At 39.6% G+C, this 15,795-nt stretch overlaps 2 protein-coding genes across 4 annotated transcripts in view; one reads left to right on the top strand and one right to left on the bottom strand.

Moving 5' to 3' along the window:
• The window catches only part of MCU (mitochondrial calcium uniporter), a 203,099-nt gene extending 202,878 nt beyond the window's left edge, over window positions 1–221 (bottom strand). Inside the window, exon 1 of one of the 3 annotated variants that reach the window (XM_049646212.1) lies at window positions 15–221. In XM_049646212.1, the coding sequence (XP_049502169.1) occupies window positions 15–161 (147 nt within the window). In that variant the 5' untranslated portion in view covers window positions 162–221. The remainder of the gene's footprint in view (window positions 1–14) is intronic. The other 2 variants (XM_049646210.1, XM_049646215.1) reach the window with 2 other exon arrangements.
• MICU1 (mitochondrial calcium uptake 1) overlaps window positions 1–15,795 on the top strand; it is a 417,233-nt gene that overhangs the window by 101,600 nt on the left and 299,838 nt on the right. The gene's annotated exons all lie outside the window — the stretch shown is intronic.

Raw genomic sequence — 15,795 nt, 5'->3', positions numbered from 1 at the left:
GCGCGCTCGCTCACCGTCCGGTGGTGCTGCTGCTGCCGGTGGCGGCTGACGCCCAGCCCGGGGAAGCAGCCGGCAGTCAGCGCTCCGCAGCCGCCGACGCCCCCGCCGCCGCCCCGGGAGGAGAGGAGCAGCAGGAGCGATCTACCTGCGGCGGCCGCCATCTCTCAACTGGAAACGGCGCCGACCCAGGCAGCGCAGCGGACGGCCGGGGCGGAGCTAAGGCCCGCCACTCACCCGCGCCGGACCAACTGCCGCCCTTGGCTGAGTTGGTGAGGCGGGGCTTCCTGCAAGGCCCAATCGACAGGCGGGAGAACCACACTTGAGGCTGCCTGTCACTTCCAGAGTTACCTATTGTGGGACCTAGTCAATTACGGGCAAATTCTAAGGAACCGGTAATTGGCATCCGAGCCCCTCACAATAGCAGCAGTAGAGATGGCATATTCGATTTGGCTAATCTTCACCAAGGATAAAGCTATGATAAAGGTAACTGGGGAAACGGATCTTTGTGCTAAGCTTTGTACTTCGTGAGTGTTCTAAGTTGGCAAAATATGTACCAGATAAATAATCATTAAACTAAGGATGCTGGAACGCTCAATGGCACGCCCAGAGTTACCATTCATACTGATGGTATTTGGATATGCTGGAATTAACCCTACATCATAGGGTGATCTAATGACCGTGATGTGTGGCATAGTATAGGAGAGGTAGAATGATGAGGATATCAAAGTCCCAGAATGAGTACATGCCATCAGAGTGAATTAACAGATCTATGTATATTTCAAATACTCAATTCATTTTTACAGCATCTTTCAGACTGATACTCTTACACTCTCCAGAAGCAATAGTCTCCATTTTCTTACTATCTTTGACCCTGTGCGCACTTACTAAACTATGAAAACAGAACATGTTGGTAATGTAATAAAAGTCATGTAAAGGTTACTTCAATGAATTTAGCTAAACTAGCCATTAGGAAAAACTTTGGAATAATTGTTGATCACTTTCTCTTAAAAAATATTTATTTCCCCAAGAAGCAAGATCATAATGAAAGCTCATTAAAGACTGTGAAATAAATATTTCCTTAGAAGATTTCCTTACTATCTGTTGTTATAAGCTGGTTAGTCCTCACATTTTTTTTAAAATCTGAAGCACGAAAGCAGTTTGGTAAGCAGATGAAAAGTATTGCTCTCAATTTTGGGAAACATCTTTATAGTGTAGCCTTAGGTGATCAAGCTGAAACAAACAAACAAAAATACACCACACACAATTTTATTGTATCACTTGTTCAAATAATATTTTTTTTTAAGTTTAACTGAAGTAGTACTTGTTTGGCCAAGAATTGCTAAATAATGAAGTGGAGTTTTTGGTCTGTTTAATCCTTCCACCCCACTCTGGAACAGTAAAATGATTGGCTTCTCCAGGTGAGACTATCACACCACTCACCCAAAAGGCATTTATTGCCCAACAGTGGAACCTGAGAGCTCGAGAATGAGATTAGCCCCCCATTCAACAGCTGCACACACTAATCCCTCTCGTTGGAAATCTGTGACATTCCTGGAACAACTTCACTCACAGTCATTTTCGGCCCATCTATATTTATCCCATCTGCATATTATGTATTTACCCAGCTGTGCCATTTCCTCCTTCTTACTAGGAAGGAGAACCATGGATTTTAGTTTTGTTTTTATTTTCTGTGACTTTGCCATATCTGGCTACAAATCAGGATTGCCCCTTCATGTCTATCTTATACTCTGAGAAGTTCTATGGGAATTGTCTTTCTCCTATTTTTCCAAATATAGAAATTAGATATGCATCCTAGATAGAATGTTCTGAGACTTAGTCCTGTGCATTTGCATTTGCATTTGCAATAAATAGATTATTTAACTGCACAAACCTGAAACTAGAGGGGCTACCAAAAGCTTTCTTCTTATTTACCAAAAGAGGTTATCTTTTATCTACCAAGATGAAACCACTGATGCACCCCCAGTAGGCTGTGTAATTTGCGGATCCACTGACTGAACCGAGTTCTAATAATCCGGAGCTAGAAATGAAAGAAACATCAATTATCTCCTCACTATCTCTTCACTCTTCAGCTATCTCTTTTCCATAGCTGCAAAGGATATACCTCACATTAGCTGGTTGGCCAGGCCCCATAACAAGAAAGTGTAGATAGTGCAACAGAAAGCATCCACATACCTAGAAAATAAATAAATAATAAATTATATACCAAGAGAAACGACATATGACAGGAAACAGTTAATTCATGCAGTACCTGCTATGCTGATCACTTTTATAATACTTTTATAAAAGATGGTAAAGAAGGGGCACCTGGGTGGCTCAGTCGGTTGAGCATCTGACTTCGACTCAGGTCATGATCTCATGGTTCGTGAGTTTGAGCCCCGCATCAGGCTCTGTGCTGACAGCTCAGGGTGTGGAGCCTGCTTTGGATTCTTTGTCTCCCTTTCTCTTTCTGCTCCTCCCCTGCTTACACTCTGTCTCTCTCTCAAAAATAAATAAAGATTAAAAAAAAAATTTTTTTAAAGATGGGAAAGTAACCACACACACACACACACAAAGAAAACTTAAAAACATTGTAACTTTTGAGAATTAAAAAATTTAAGAAAACCTAAATGTTTTCCAATAGGGAATTGGTTAATAAATTAGAGACGAACCCTATAACAGAATATTATGTAGCCATTAACAAAATGAATTGTCCCATCTATAAAGAAGTAATAATGCAGTACAAATGAGCCTTTTAAAAGTTATTATTTTATATAATTCAGGTACATATTGACTTCTAGAAAAATAAATAAGAAACATGTTAACTCTGGGGGCTTTTGAGGGGATAGCTACCCTTTCAAATGGTTCAACATTTTCTCATCTGCATGTCATTTTTACCATTATAAAAACATGGTCACTGAAACCTATATGGCTACAGAGTTCTTTTCTGTGCCAGTCCTTAAAACAGGTTGATCTTTTTTTAGCTAAAAATAATCAGAACAGATTTCCTGGAGCATGAAACCCTAACTAGGCTCCCTACAAAACGTACACTGAAGTCAGCTCCCAATTATGACTCAATTCAATGGAGTATTTGCTTAAAAGCATTCCAAAATAGCCAGGATAGGTGATTGCACACAGTTCATTGCGTGAGCAAGAAACCATGACAGGGATCTGCTTAGAGGTCTGGGGGCTGTGTTTCATGGTTCACAGATGGTGTGAATTATATATGCAAGTAAGATGAGCAATTCTTAATGGACAGAAAAAAAAGTCTGTGAAGAAGGAGAGCAAAAGAAAAGGGTTTTACCTTCAAATATTTATCACAGCCTAGGTCTGTTTTCTGGCTATTTGGGGTTCACTATTTTCCCAGATGTCATTATTCTCATTTCTCCACACCTACCCATCTGCAGTCATCTCTCCATCATTACCACTCACTTTCCCATGACTTCTTAGTTTCTGTAAACTTTTCTGTCTTTTTTAAGTTTCACTGGTTCAGAAATATTTCTAGTGAGCATAGATGAGAAGGGCTGAACTACTCGTAAACCCCACCACATCTCTTTTCCCGTCTATATCTACAGCTAGTCTCACTTCGCTAAACTGAACACACATTTTTTTCCTTCCTACTTTTTAATCCCTTTACTTTTCTCCCCCCAATATTCCCATCCCTCTTACTCTAATATAGACTGCAACCTTACACTGGATTATGAACATACTTTACATACATAATTTACATAGGTATACTTACATATGATCTCTTAAAATTTTTGTGTAGCCAGAGCCTCAGGCCCTGACCTTCAAAGAATGACTGACTCCATATTCATTTTGTAATTCAGTGACCCTATAACCAAATATTCTTTCAGATCAGGAACATCCAATCTACAAGTTTTCTTCTGTCAAGAGCATGGGGCACCTGGGTGGCTCAGTGGGTTACGCATCTGACTTCGGCTCAAGTCATGATCTCACGGTTCGTGAGTTGAAGCCCCACGTTGGACTCTGTGCTGGACAGCTCAGAGCCTGGAGCCTGCTTCAGATTCTGATTCTCTCTCTCTCTCTGCCCTCCCTCACTCGCACTCTGGGTCTCTCTCTCTCTCAAAAATAAACATTAAAAAAATTTCAAACATATTCAGTGCAATACCTATCAAAATAACACCAGCATTCTTCACAGAGCTAGAACAAACCATCCTAAAATTTGTACGGAACCAGAAAAGACCCTGAATAGCCAAAGCAATCTTGAAAAAGAAAACCAAAGCAGGAGGCATCACAATCCCAGACTGCAAGCTGTATTACAAAGCTGTAATCATCAAGACAGTATGGTACTGGCACAAAAACAGGCACTCAGATCAATGGAACAGAATAGAGAACCCAGAAATGGACCCACACATGTATGGCCAACTAATCTTTGACAAAGCAGGAAAGAATATCCAGTGGAATAAAGACAGTCTCTTCAGCAAGTGGTGCTGGGAAAACTGAACAGCGACATGCAGAAGAATGAACCTGGACCACTTTCTTACACCATACACAAAAATAAACTCAGAATGGATGAAAGACCTAAATATAAGACAGGAAGCCATCAAAATTCTCAAGGAGAAAGCAAGCAAAAACCTCTTTGATCTTGGCTGCAGCAACTTCTTACTCAACATGTCTCTGGAGGCAAGGGAAACAAAAGCAAAAATGAACTGGGACTTCATCAAAATTAAAACTTCTACACAGCAAAAGAAATAATCAGCAAAACTAAAAGGCAACAACAGAATGGGAGAAGATATTTGCAAACAACATATCAGATAAAGGGTTAGTATCTAAAATCTGTAAAGAACTTCTCAAACTCCACACCCAAAAAACAAACAATCCAGTGAAGTAATGGGCAAGAGTCATGAATAGACACTTCTCCAAAGAAGACATCCAGATGGCCAACCGACACATGAAAAATTGCTCAACATCATTCACCATCAGGCAAATACAAATCAAAACCACATTGAGATACCACCTCACACTCATCAGAATGGCTAACATTAACAACTCAGGTAACAACAGATGTTGGCGAGGATGTGGAGAAAGAGGATCTCTTTTGCACTGCTGGTGGGAATGCAAACTGGTGCAGCCACTCTGGGAAACAGTATGGAAGTTCCTCAAAAAATTAAAAATAGAACTACCCTACAACTCAGCAATCGCACTACTAGGTATTTATGCAAGAGATATAGGTATGCTGTTTCAAAGGGACACATGCACCCCAATGTTTATAGCAGCACTATTGACAATAGCCTAAGTATGGAAAGAGCCCAAATGTCCATTGATGGATGAATGGATAAAGAAGATGTGGTGTGTATACACACACACACACACACACACACACACACACACACAATGGAGTATTACTTGGCAATCAAAAAGAATGAAATCTTGCCATTTGCAACTACGTGGATAGAACTAAAGGGTATTATGCTAAGCAAAATTAGTGCGAGAAAGACAAACATCATATGACTTCACTCCTATGAGGACTTTAAGATATAAAACAGATGAACATAAGGGAAGGGAAGCAAAAATCATAAAAAATCAATGGGTAAGGGGCATTAAGGAATCTACTCCTGAAATCATTGTTGCACTATATGCTAACTTGGATGTAAATTTAAAAACCAAATTAAATAAAAAATTTTTTTTTCGAGAGCAGAACACCAGGAAAACACCGAGTTGAGAAGGGCAGGGTTTGTTCAAATAGGACCGTCTTTGTTCATGTTTCTCAAGATCTGAGAGGTTGGCAGCAAATATTAATGGTGTCCTTTTTGTGTTGGATTGGCTGTGGCTTCCTCCAGCCTTTGCTATTTACTAGACCTTTGGAGCCGGGAATTTTTCCTCTATCTGAAGTGACTCAAAGAGGCAGGACACACAAACTTTGCGCTAAAATAAACAACGCCTCTAGAGGAATTCAGCATAGGAATTTGGCACACATTCTTATGGAGTTGAACACCATTCCAGAATATCTAAAAGTGCCCCCAAAATCACAAGAACATTCTTTGACAAGACCAAATTCTAACAAAATTCCAGATTGGTAAAGTGCTCCCCTCTTTCAGCAATCTCCAGGTACTTAACTACCTAAATCCTGAATATGCCCTGACCTTTCAACCTCCAACTCTGCTCCCACTGTCCCTGTAAGCCACCTGTTCTACTCTTTTGAAGGCCAACTTTGCCTCCTCTGAGATTAAATGTCCAAGTAAAATTAAACTCTCATAATTTATTGTTTGACCTTGTATCATGGTACTTTGGTACCTGCTGCAAGCTGATTTGACAGTTGAGGTCTGCCACAGCCCCTTGGTTATCAGACCTATTTGATTAGACTCATCTCCTTGGCTGGGCCACAGCTCCTTCTGTCATCTTCTAAGTGTAATTTGTATCAAAGTTATTAATGTTACTATATTTCTCTTACAGAACTTTTCTAGGTTAGTGTTGCCAATCTGGCAAACTAATTTAAGCTATCTATTTAGATGATAATCAGTACTTTTTGGATTGCCTCTTTTACACAACATTTAAATTTATAGGAGTCTCCCAATGCTGATAGCCAAAATAATTTCACAAAGTATGGCGGGTCTAAATAAATTATTCTGGGGTGGGGCACCTGGGTGGCTTAGTCAGTTTAGTGTCCGACTCTTGATTTCAGCTCGGGTTATGATCCCTGAGTCATGGTATCAGGCCCCATTGGTATCAGGCCAACATTGGGCTACATGTTGGGCTCTACACTGAGCATAGAGCCTGCTTACGATTCTCTCTCTCCCCCTCCTGCCCCTCTTCCCCATTCTCTCTCTCTCTCTCTCAAATTAAAAATAAAAAATTTATTCTGGGGTGAGACAGTCCATTGAAAGTCTTCAAAAATTCATCAAATACCTAGCATTAGTTTACCTTATTTCAAGCTCAGATTCATCTTTATATTACGCTGAGTGTTGCCCAAATTTCAGCTCCTCTGAAACTAAACAAATTTAGTGTCCAATGGTATATTCATTCTCCACTTTGATATCATGTATATAATCTTCATCAGTACTTATTTATATGTGAATGCATAAAGACTGGGCTCTGGGTTGCACTTGGTAGGAGGCAGAGGGTGGAGGAAGCTGTGGGCGTGAGACTGGTCATTGCCAGTTAACAACAGGTGCGAATGCTGCTCTTTAAATTTAGCCATTGCACTTGGCATCTCATCTCTCAGCCGCCACGTATGGCAACCACTGCTGATTTGGAAAGGATCAAGGAAAGAATGACAGAAAGGGTCACATTTATTAAAAGGCAGAGAGAAAAAGAGCTTTGTTCTCTTTTATTTAATAAAAGCTAGCCTAAGAAATAAAAAACCAGCATGAGACTTGGAAAGTGAAAAAACAACTTAAAAGAGTGAAAAGGGGAAGAAAATTATTCAAAGAGATAATAATTATTAACAAATCATTCTTAATTAGGCACTTTAAAAGCCATTCCAGCTGCCAAAACGTGGGAGCAAAATTATCTAAAATTTGGGTAGAGACTCAGAAAATAATTACTACTAATTGGGAGTTAGGATAAGAGGAGGGGACAAGACCTGAATGAGGATAATCTTTTGTTCATTCATTTGATCAGTCAAGAAAAATATACTGACTGCCTCTTATGTGTCAGACAATATATGCTATGATATGAGAAAACTTTCCAAAATTCACATTTTTTTGCATCGTGTATTACTTTTTCTAAAATGCTCACCCTAACCTTGAAATGGAATCAATTCTTCCCATAACTTTGCAGTCCAACATTTATAGAGCATTCAAAAGAATTACTGAAAGATCCTTTGAGTTACCTCGGAGTCTCAATATAACATAACTTTAAAACATACTCCCAATGTAATAACTCACCCCACCCAACAAAATTAGCAAGAAGACATATGAAGAAATTTTAGTTTTTTGCTGTCATTGTACAGTAGGGTACAATTCTATGTAAATAGTTTCTAACTAGTTCATTGCCTAGAGTATAAAGAGAACTTCAATCTCAGAGAATTGTGAGAAGACATTGCATTCCTTCCTTCATGCCTTGCTATTCTAAGACGTACCTATTAGATTGAAACAGGGCCCTTTGGCTTTTCCAACATCAGAATAACTCATTTAATAGACTTGTTAAGGGACGCCTGGGTGGCTCAGTCGGTTGAGCATCCGGCTTCGGCTCAGGTCATGATCTTGCGGTTTGTGAGTTTGAGCCCTGCGTCGGGCTCTGTGCTGATGGCTCAGAGCCTGGGGCCTGCTTCAGATTCTGTGTCTCCCTCTCTCTCTGTCCCTCCCCTGCTCATGCTCTGTCTCTCTCTGTCTTTCAATAGTAAATAAACGTTAAAAAAAATTAATAGACTTGTTAAAATTTAAGCAAGATTTATAGCACCTATGGATGCTACTACTTTAAGATCCTGAAGCAATCAGATCTATTAACTATTCAATCAAAACATGATCTTTATTAAGAAGAGGAAAATTGCACATAATACCACTAGATTATAAACCTGGGATAGTGTGTGGAAGGGTCCTAACTCAGAATCCTGAGTTAATTTGGATTATTTCCCATGATATTTTATAGTTACTATTACAATTACCATGATACAGAACTCAAGAGGATTTGAAAAAAGATTGTAAAGATTTGTTTCTTTTAAAATGGACTTTTGCTGCTTTCTTATCAATTTTATGTTTTGGAAGGTGGAAATATATAAACATAGACAATAATTTCCTGTTTGCAATCATGAATCCTTCTCCCAGAAACAGACCTGGGATATGAATGAATCTTGTTAAATCAAATTTTACATATAGGTTAATAGTAAGCAGGCCAACTTTGAAAAGTAAAACCCTAGTTTCCAGAATGCATTTTTTTTATGCTTTTTAAATTTATTTACTTATTCTGAGAGAGAGAGAGAGAGAGAGAGAGAGAGAGATCACAAGTGGGGTAGGGAGAGAGAAAGAATTCCAAGCAGGCTTTCACACTGTCAGCACAGAGCCCAACTTGGGGCTCAAACTCACAAACTGTGAGAACATGACCTGGGCCAAAATCGAGAGTCGGATGTTTAACCGACTGAGCCATCCAGGCACCCCCGGAATGCATTCTTTAGAATGGTAATTCCCAATTTTTGATCCATCTTGGCAAATAAAACTTTAACACATGGTCATCACAAATAATAGCTCCCTAAAGCATCTCAATAAATAAGACAGACTTTGGCTTATACAAAATTCCAAGTGTGTTAATTGTAACTACATTGTGCCCAAATATCTCCTTGTATTAAAAAAAAAATCTGAAGTATTTTTTTAAGTTTATGTATTTATTTGGAGAGAGACAGACACAACGTGAGTGGGGGAAGGACAGAGAGAGAGAGAGGGAGAGAGAGAATTCCAAGCAGGCTCCATGCTGCCAGCGCAGAACCCAAGGTGGCGTTCGAACCCACGAGCCCCGAGATTATGACCTGAGCCCAAACTAAGAGCCAGATGCTTAACTGACTGAGCCACCCAGGCACCCCTGAAGTATTTCTTAAATTTAATAAAAGAGTTTATTCTGCAACTGCAGTAATGGCTATCTGTGAGTTCCAAGAAATTCATCCATTATCTCAATAAATAAGGTGATTTGTTGGTTGAGTTACCACAGCCAACAAACAAACAAAAGGATCCGGCCCCACCAACTTGCCATATAATAAAAGATCAGGGAAACAGGAGAGTATTATAGGAGGGCATTTTACCTAATTTTGAGGATCTGGGTAGGGATCTCAGGAGATCCCTTTGGTGACACCTGACAAGTTAATGGAAGTAAGTGCCGGAGGGAAAGTAGTGAGATATGATACCAGAGAAGCAACAAGAACCCATTACGTAGTGTCTTATAAATCATATTAAGGAATTTGGACTTTACACAAAGAACAAAGTTTGTCTTCAAAGGTTTCAGAAATGGGAGAGATTAGAGAATAGATTGGAGACCAGAGAGACTGAAGGAAAACAAATTAGGAGATCTAGGCAAGAAATGTCAGCAATATGATCTATAGTATTGGCCATGGAAAAAAAAAAAAAAAAACAGACTAATTTGAAAGAGACTGTATATAAGAAGTTGAATCAAAAAGTACTGGTAATTGATAGGATATTTGGGGGCAGCAGGGAAAAAAGGAGAGTAAGGTAGCAAGGGAAATTGTTAAGTGTCTCACTTGGGCAACTTGTGTCGATGCTGATGCCAGAGGAAACACAGAAAAGATTTCGTGGGGGATGATGAGTTCAGTTTTGAAAATGTTGTGTGACAGGTGCCTTGAGACATCCAAGCAACAATATTCATCAGACAGCTGGTTATTTGAGCCTAATGAATAGACTGTAGAAATAGATGTGGAGATCATCCGCATATAGATAGTTTGTAAATGAAACCACAGAAGTGGCTGGAACCATCCGGGATGAGATCTAAGAAATTAGTTGAAGATCTAAGAAGATCTAAGAAATTAGATGCCATTTAATGTTCTTCCCTAATACATGCTTAACAAATATTTGATTTAAGTAAATGAATGAATGAATAAAAACATGAGTTTTAGTAAGATCTAGAAGGCATTTTTAACATTTGCACAGGACTTTTTCAGTATTTAGTATTGGTATTCCCTTTTTCAGTATTCAGTATTAATATTCACTGACCTCAGGTAGTTAGTGGCTATGAATTGTTCAGTTTTCAAAAATGTTCTGGGTCCCTGGAGAACTTTTTTAATTTACTGCAAGATTTTTATTTTATTACAATGACAATATGTGTAAAGCTCCCAAGCTGAGTTCTAATACTTCAGACAGGAGCAAACTCACATACTTGGCATAGTTTCTTATACATAACTAATGCTCTAAAATAATATGTTCAGGGGCACCTGGGTGGCTCAGTCGGTTGAGCGTCCAACTCTTGATTTTAGCTCAGGTCATGATCCCGAGGTCATGGAATTGAGCACTGTTTTGGCTCCACACTGGGCGTGGAGCCTGTTTGGGGTCTCCCTCTTCTCCCTCTGACCCTCTCCCCTGCTCACACCCTGTCTCTCCAAAATAATAATAATAATAATAATAATAATAATAAATTAAAAATAAACTCATAAGTTCAAAGACATTTGTGGAATGAATGAATAAATACATATGTGAAATACATATACTTACCTTCTCACAATAAAGCTATAGTATCTCCGTTCCACTGTTCTTGATGTCTGCTGAGGTGGTACAATAAGAACAACATAAGCAATTCAGTCCTAAGGGCCATTTACTCAAAGGAAGAACACCTACACTAACAATGCTGCCCAGGCTGCACTCCAGAGAGCGGGGGTGATATTAACAAAGAACTCATGTCCAAAATATACAAAGAGCTCTCGCAAATCAATAAGAAAAAGGCAGCAACCCAATAGAAAAAAATGGGCAAAAGACTAGAACAAATAATTCACAAAAAGAGATCAAAATAACCCATAAACAAATGGAAGCGTTCTTCACTTCATTCCCATAAAGGAAATGCAAATTAAAAACCACAATGCAGAGCGCCTGGGTGGCTCAGTTAAGCGTCTGACTTCGGCTCAGGTCATGATCTCGCAGTCTGTAAGTTCGAGCCCCGTGTTGGGCTCTGTGCTGACAGCTCAGAGCCTGGAGCCTGTTTCAGATTCTGTGTCTCCCTCTCTGACCCTCCCCCATTCATGCTCTGTCTCTCTCTGTCTCAAAAATAAATAAACGTTAAAAAAAAATTTTTTTAAACCCACAATGAAATAGCACTTCAAGCCCAGTAGAAGAAAAGAGTCAAAATGAAAAAGATGAAAAATACCAAGTTTTGGCAAGGATATGTAGCAATCTTGACACTCTTATGTTGCTGGTGGGAGTATAAATTGACCCAAACACTCTATCAGTCATAGTGTAGTCAGGAGACACAAACCATACCAATTACTTGAAGAGACAATTTAATATAAAGAATTGTTAATAATAAAGGATGTGTCTCTAGTTTTAATAATTCTAATCATTTTCTTTTGTCCTCTTAGCTAAAGGGGTCATAGCTGCTTTCTGCAGTTGCTACCCCGTGATTCTTTCAAGTTTTCTTTTTACCCTTGCAGTTACTTAGTTAATATCTTTACACCTAGTTAACATTTACATTACACCTATCTTTACACCTAGTTAACATTTACATTAAATTCCCTCTTCTCAAGTTACTGGTATGGTTTTTATCTGCTAACTCATATAGAATTGATAGCAGGAGTGACCCAGGAAACAGACCCTCAAATATAGGATGTCTTGGGGCTCAAGTGGCTGTTATACTTTGCCAATATGGTGATAATCATGATTTCTAGGGCTGTCATGTGGCCTGGGACTCAGACATCTACAGATGTAGGTTCTCATGTTGTTGGGAGTGGAGGTACAGAAGCAAGGGTTTTCATAATTGAGACTGTACAACTCTTATATCCTAGTCACCAGCAATGACCCTCCTATATACTATGGGAGTAGTTCAGACTTAGAGATCTTTCTGGAAAACTACTCTATACATAGTGGATGGGTAATTGAGCTACTAAATTCAGAACTAGCCAAATTATTGAAACACATGTTTCTATTACAAATGAAAAGATAGGGATTGAAAGACGGAAATAGAAATCACTTTGGAACAGAAATCACCTAGGAAACAATTTAGTCCTCGTCTCTGATGGGACAAAAAAAAAAAAAAAAAAAAAAAAATTAAACGACCTACCAGTGCTGAGTGTTTTAATATGTATTAGCTCATTTAATCATCTCACTAGCATTATGACTAGGTATTAGTATTCCTGTCTTACAGATGAGGATATTGAGGTTAAGTAATTTATGCTAACTTAGTACCCAAACTCAGGAATGAAGGACTTCAGCACCCACACTCTTAACCATTAATGTAATCTCACTCTCTGGAAGCCAGCACTCTCCACATGCAGTTCAATATAATACTCTGTAAACTACAGGTCATCATTGCTTCCCTCCCCACCTCCCCCGCCCCAGGCTATTCGGTTTACAATGGGGGAAAAGAGCCACGTAAAAGCTTAGATAGACCTGAAAAGGACTTCACAGGCTCTCTCCATCATAGTCTCAGTCTGCAGTAACTTCACTGAAGTCTAAGCACATATCTGACTTGCCCCAAGGCCACAGAGCAGTTTGTTTTTCCAAGGGAGGGGACATTTTATTTATTTATATTTAAACTTTTGTTTTTTAAAAGTAATCTCTACATCCAATGTGGGACTCAAACTCATGACCCCAAGATCAAGATGCTTAACCAACTGAGCCAGCCAGGCGCCCCTCACAAGGCTATTTAGCGGTGGAGGCAGAACTATAATCCAGGTTTCCTCACTCTCAAGGCAGTTTTCTTTTGACTATACCACAAAATCTGCTCCTCCCACATTCTCTTCTCTCAGAGATGGGTATTGGTATAGGGTCCAAAGTTCTTATTGACTCTTAAAGGGGCTGGCTGATGTGGACAGGCAGGCTTGTTTATTAAAGGTACACAGATCTACTTCCTGGTATACATTCAATGCTGCCTCCAGTTTTATGCGTTAGCAGACTGGGCAGCCACTGTGTGCTGTGCAGAAAAGTCAGTTTTCAACCTGCCCTACATTACCTTTGCCTCGATACTTCAGACTCTCAATGTTTGCTCTTTTGGGTTGAAACGCTGGAAACCTTGGTTAAAACGTCAATGGACAGTACAACCAAAGGAAGTTCTTGTCAATTCCTTAGCTTGAATTAGTTTAAGCAATTAGCACTCATCTCATGGAAGAGTCCTAAAGGATCAGGACTCTGGAGACATTTGGATTTTCCGGACGGTATCAAATGGCATAGGATGACCCGAGAGAAGTGAGGCAGGTTATAGCAGAAACCTGCAGGGACAGGTCATGGCCATATGAAGTCACAGGACACCTAGAGAGGTGAGAAGAAACTAAAAGTCAGAAAATGGTACAGAAATGGGGTGGGAAATGGAGCTCCTTTGTACAAATTAGAAAGAGACCCACGGAGCTCCTGGGTGCCTCAGTTGGTTAAGCGTCTGACTCTTGATTTCGGCTCAGGTCATGATCTCACCGTGGGTGACTTCAAGTCCTGCATCGGGTTCCACACTGACATTGCAGAGCCTGCTTGGGATTCTCTTTCTCTCTCTCTCTCTCTCTCTCTCTCTCTCTCTCTCTCAAAATAAATAAACTGAAAAGAGAGAGAGAGAGAGAGAGAGAGAGACCCTTTCTGAGCATCTTAGAGAATACAGCACCGACTAGATTTCCATTTCTACCGGCCCAACTTGCACACTGAACAGCCGCTTGTGATAGACTTGTGTAAGTCACATGCATCATAATGTTGCTGAGTGGTTGCCCTGCCTGCCACCCCTGCCGTTGCTCCTCATTTCCCAAGACAGCCGCAGAAAAAAAAAGAGAACTAACCTTCACAATGCCTGGCCACAGCCCTCAGCGAATTTACTGAGCTCTTACTCTGCGCAGTCAGTCATCACAAAAAACTCAATGAGTAAGATACTATTTTCCCAACTTTACAGATGAAAAATATAATGGCCCAACGAATTTAAGTGTTTTCTGTAGGACACACAATTAAGAAAACATTCAAAGAGGCTAAGTACAGTGTACCCAGCGAGTTAAGCTGGGTCTGATTCATCCTTATCTTTGTCTCCCTATACCACACCTGTTCACAGACAACTGTTTCCTGCAGTTTACATAGTTGTACATACTCAGTTATGGCCAACCCTATTCTCTATTACACGGCATTGACCTTCAACGGTCTAACTTAACACAGGTAAGCGCACAGGTTTCTCATTTGTAGGTGGACCATCTGGCAGGCAGCAACAGGGAAAAAAGACCCTTTGACAAGGTCACAAGAAGGTTAATGAGGTCTAGATTTTAAAATATTTTTCTAAAATCTGAAAGAAAGAAAAAAGATACTTCAATGACAAGTTTGAGTACTAGCTAACAGCACAGTGATAAGCCGGGCACTGTAAAACATTACATTATAGCATCTTGCTCAATCCTCAGAATATCCTTATGAGGAGAATACTCTCCAAGCCCCCATTGTTCAGATAAGAAAAATGAGACATTGAGAAGTTACTTGCTAAAGATCTCCTGGCTAAAGTATTGGAGCCAGATATGAATCCAGGATATCTGTTACCAGAGTCCACACACTTGTTCCCCTATATTACCTCTGCTGATAAAGCGAACAGTTCATGTTGAAGATCTCAGAAAAAACCCTGTAGTATCTTAGACTATTAACTTAAAAGTATTCACTCTGAGGCCTTAGGGGATGGTGTCATGATGAAAATAGCAAAGAAAAGGAGATTTTTGTGGTTTTAAAATAATTCCTTTGATAATATTAATTTCTTTGGTATGTTTGGCATACTAGATTACTAGTACCTTTTGGATAAATGTCTTGTGTTTGACATGTTTCCTTCACTCACTCACTCATTATTGAATCATTGCCGAACAATACTGATCTTTATGGAGAAGGCAGCATCATGCCTAACACTGAGCTTGGCGTATCATAAACTTAAATTTTTACTGAATGATTACTTCCAGAAGGAAGAGATTTTACTGGAAGTTTTCTAGACGTAGTTCCATAGGAATTAATCGTGAATGATTTTGATAATTCCATCACTAAATTACTAAGACAATATTCCACAGGTACAGGTTGAGTTTGAATCTATGTTTAGTGTAACAACTTTTGAATTGGTGGTAGTCAGCAAATGTTCAGTAATTATAACCTTTTTTTTTTTCTTTAAGAAAGAGAGCACAAGCAGGAGAGGGGCAGAAGGGAAAGAAGGGAGGGGGGAGAGGGAGAGGGAGAGGGAGAGGGAGAGGGAGAGGGAGAGGGAGAG

The sequence above is a fragment of the Panthera uncia genome, chromosome D2 (assembly GCF_023721935.1).
Source record: "Panthera uncia isolate 11264 chromosome D2, Puncia_PCG_1.0, whole genome shotgun sequence".
Lineage (NCBI taxonomy): Eukaryota > Metazoa > Chordata > Mammalia > Carnivora > Felidae > Panthera > Panthera uncia.
This window is presented reverse-complemented; position numbering and strand designations above follow the sequence as displayed.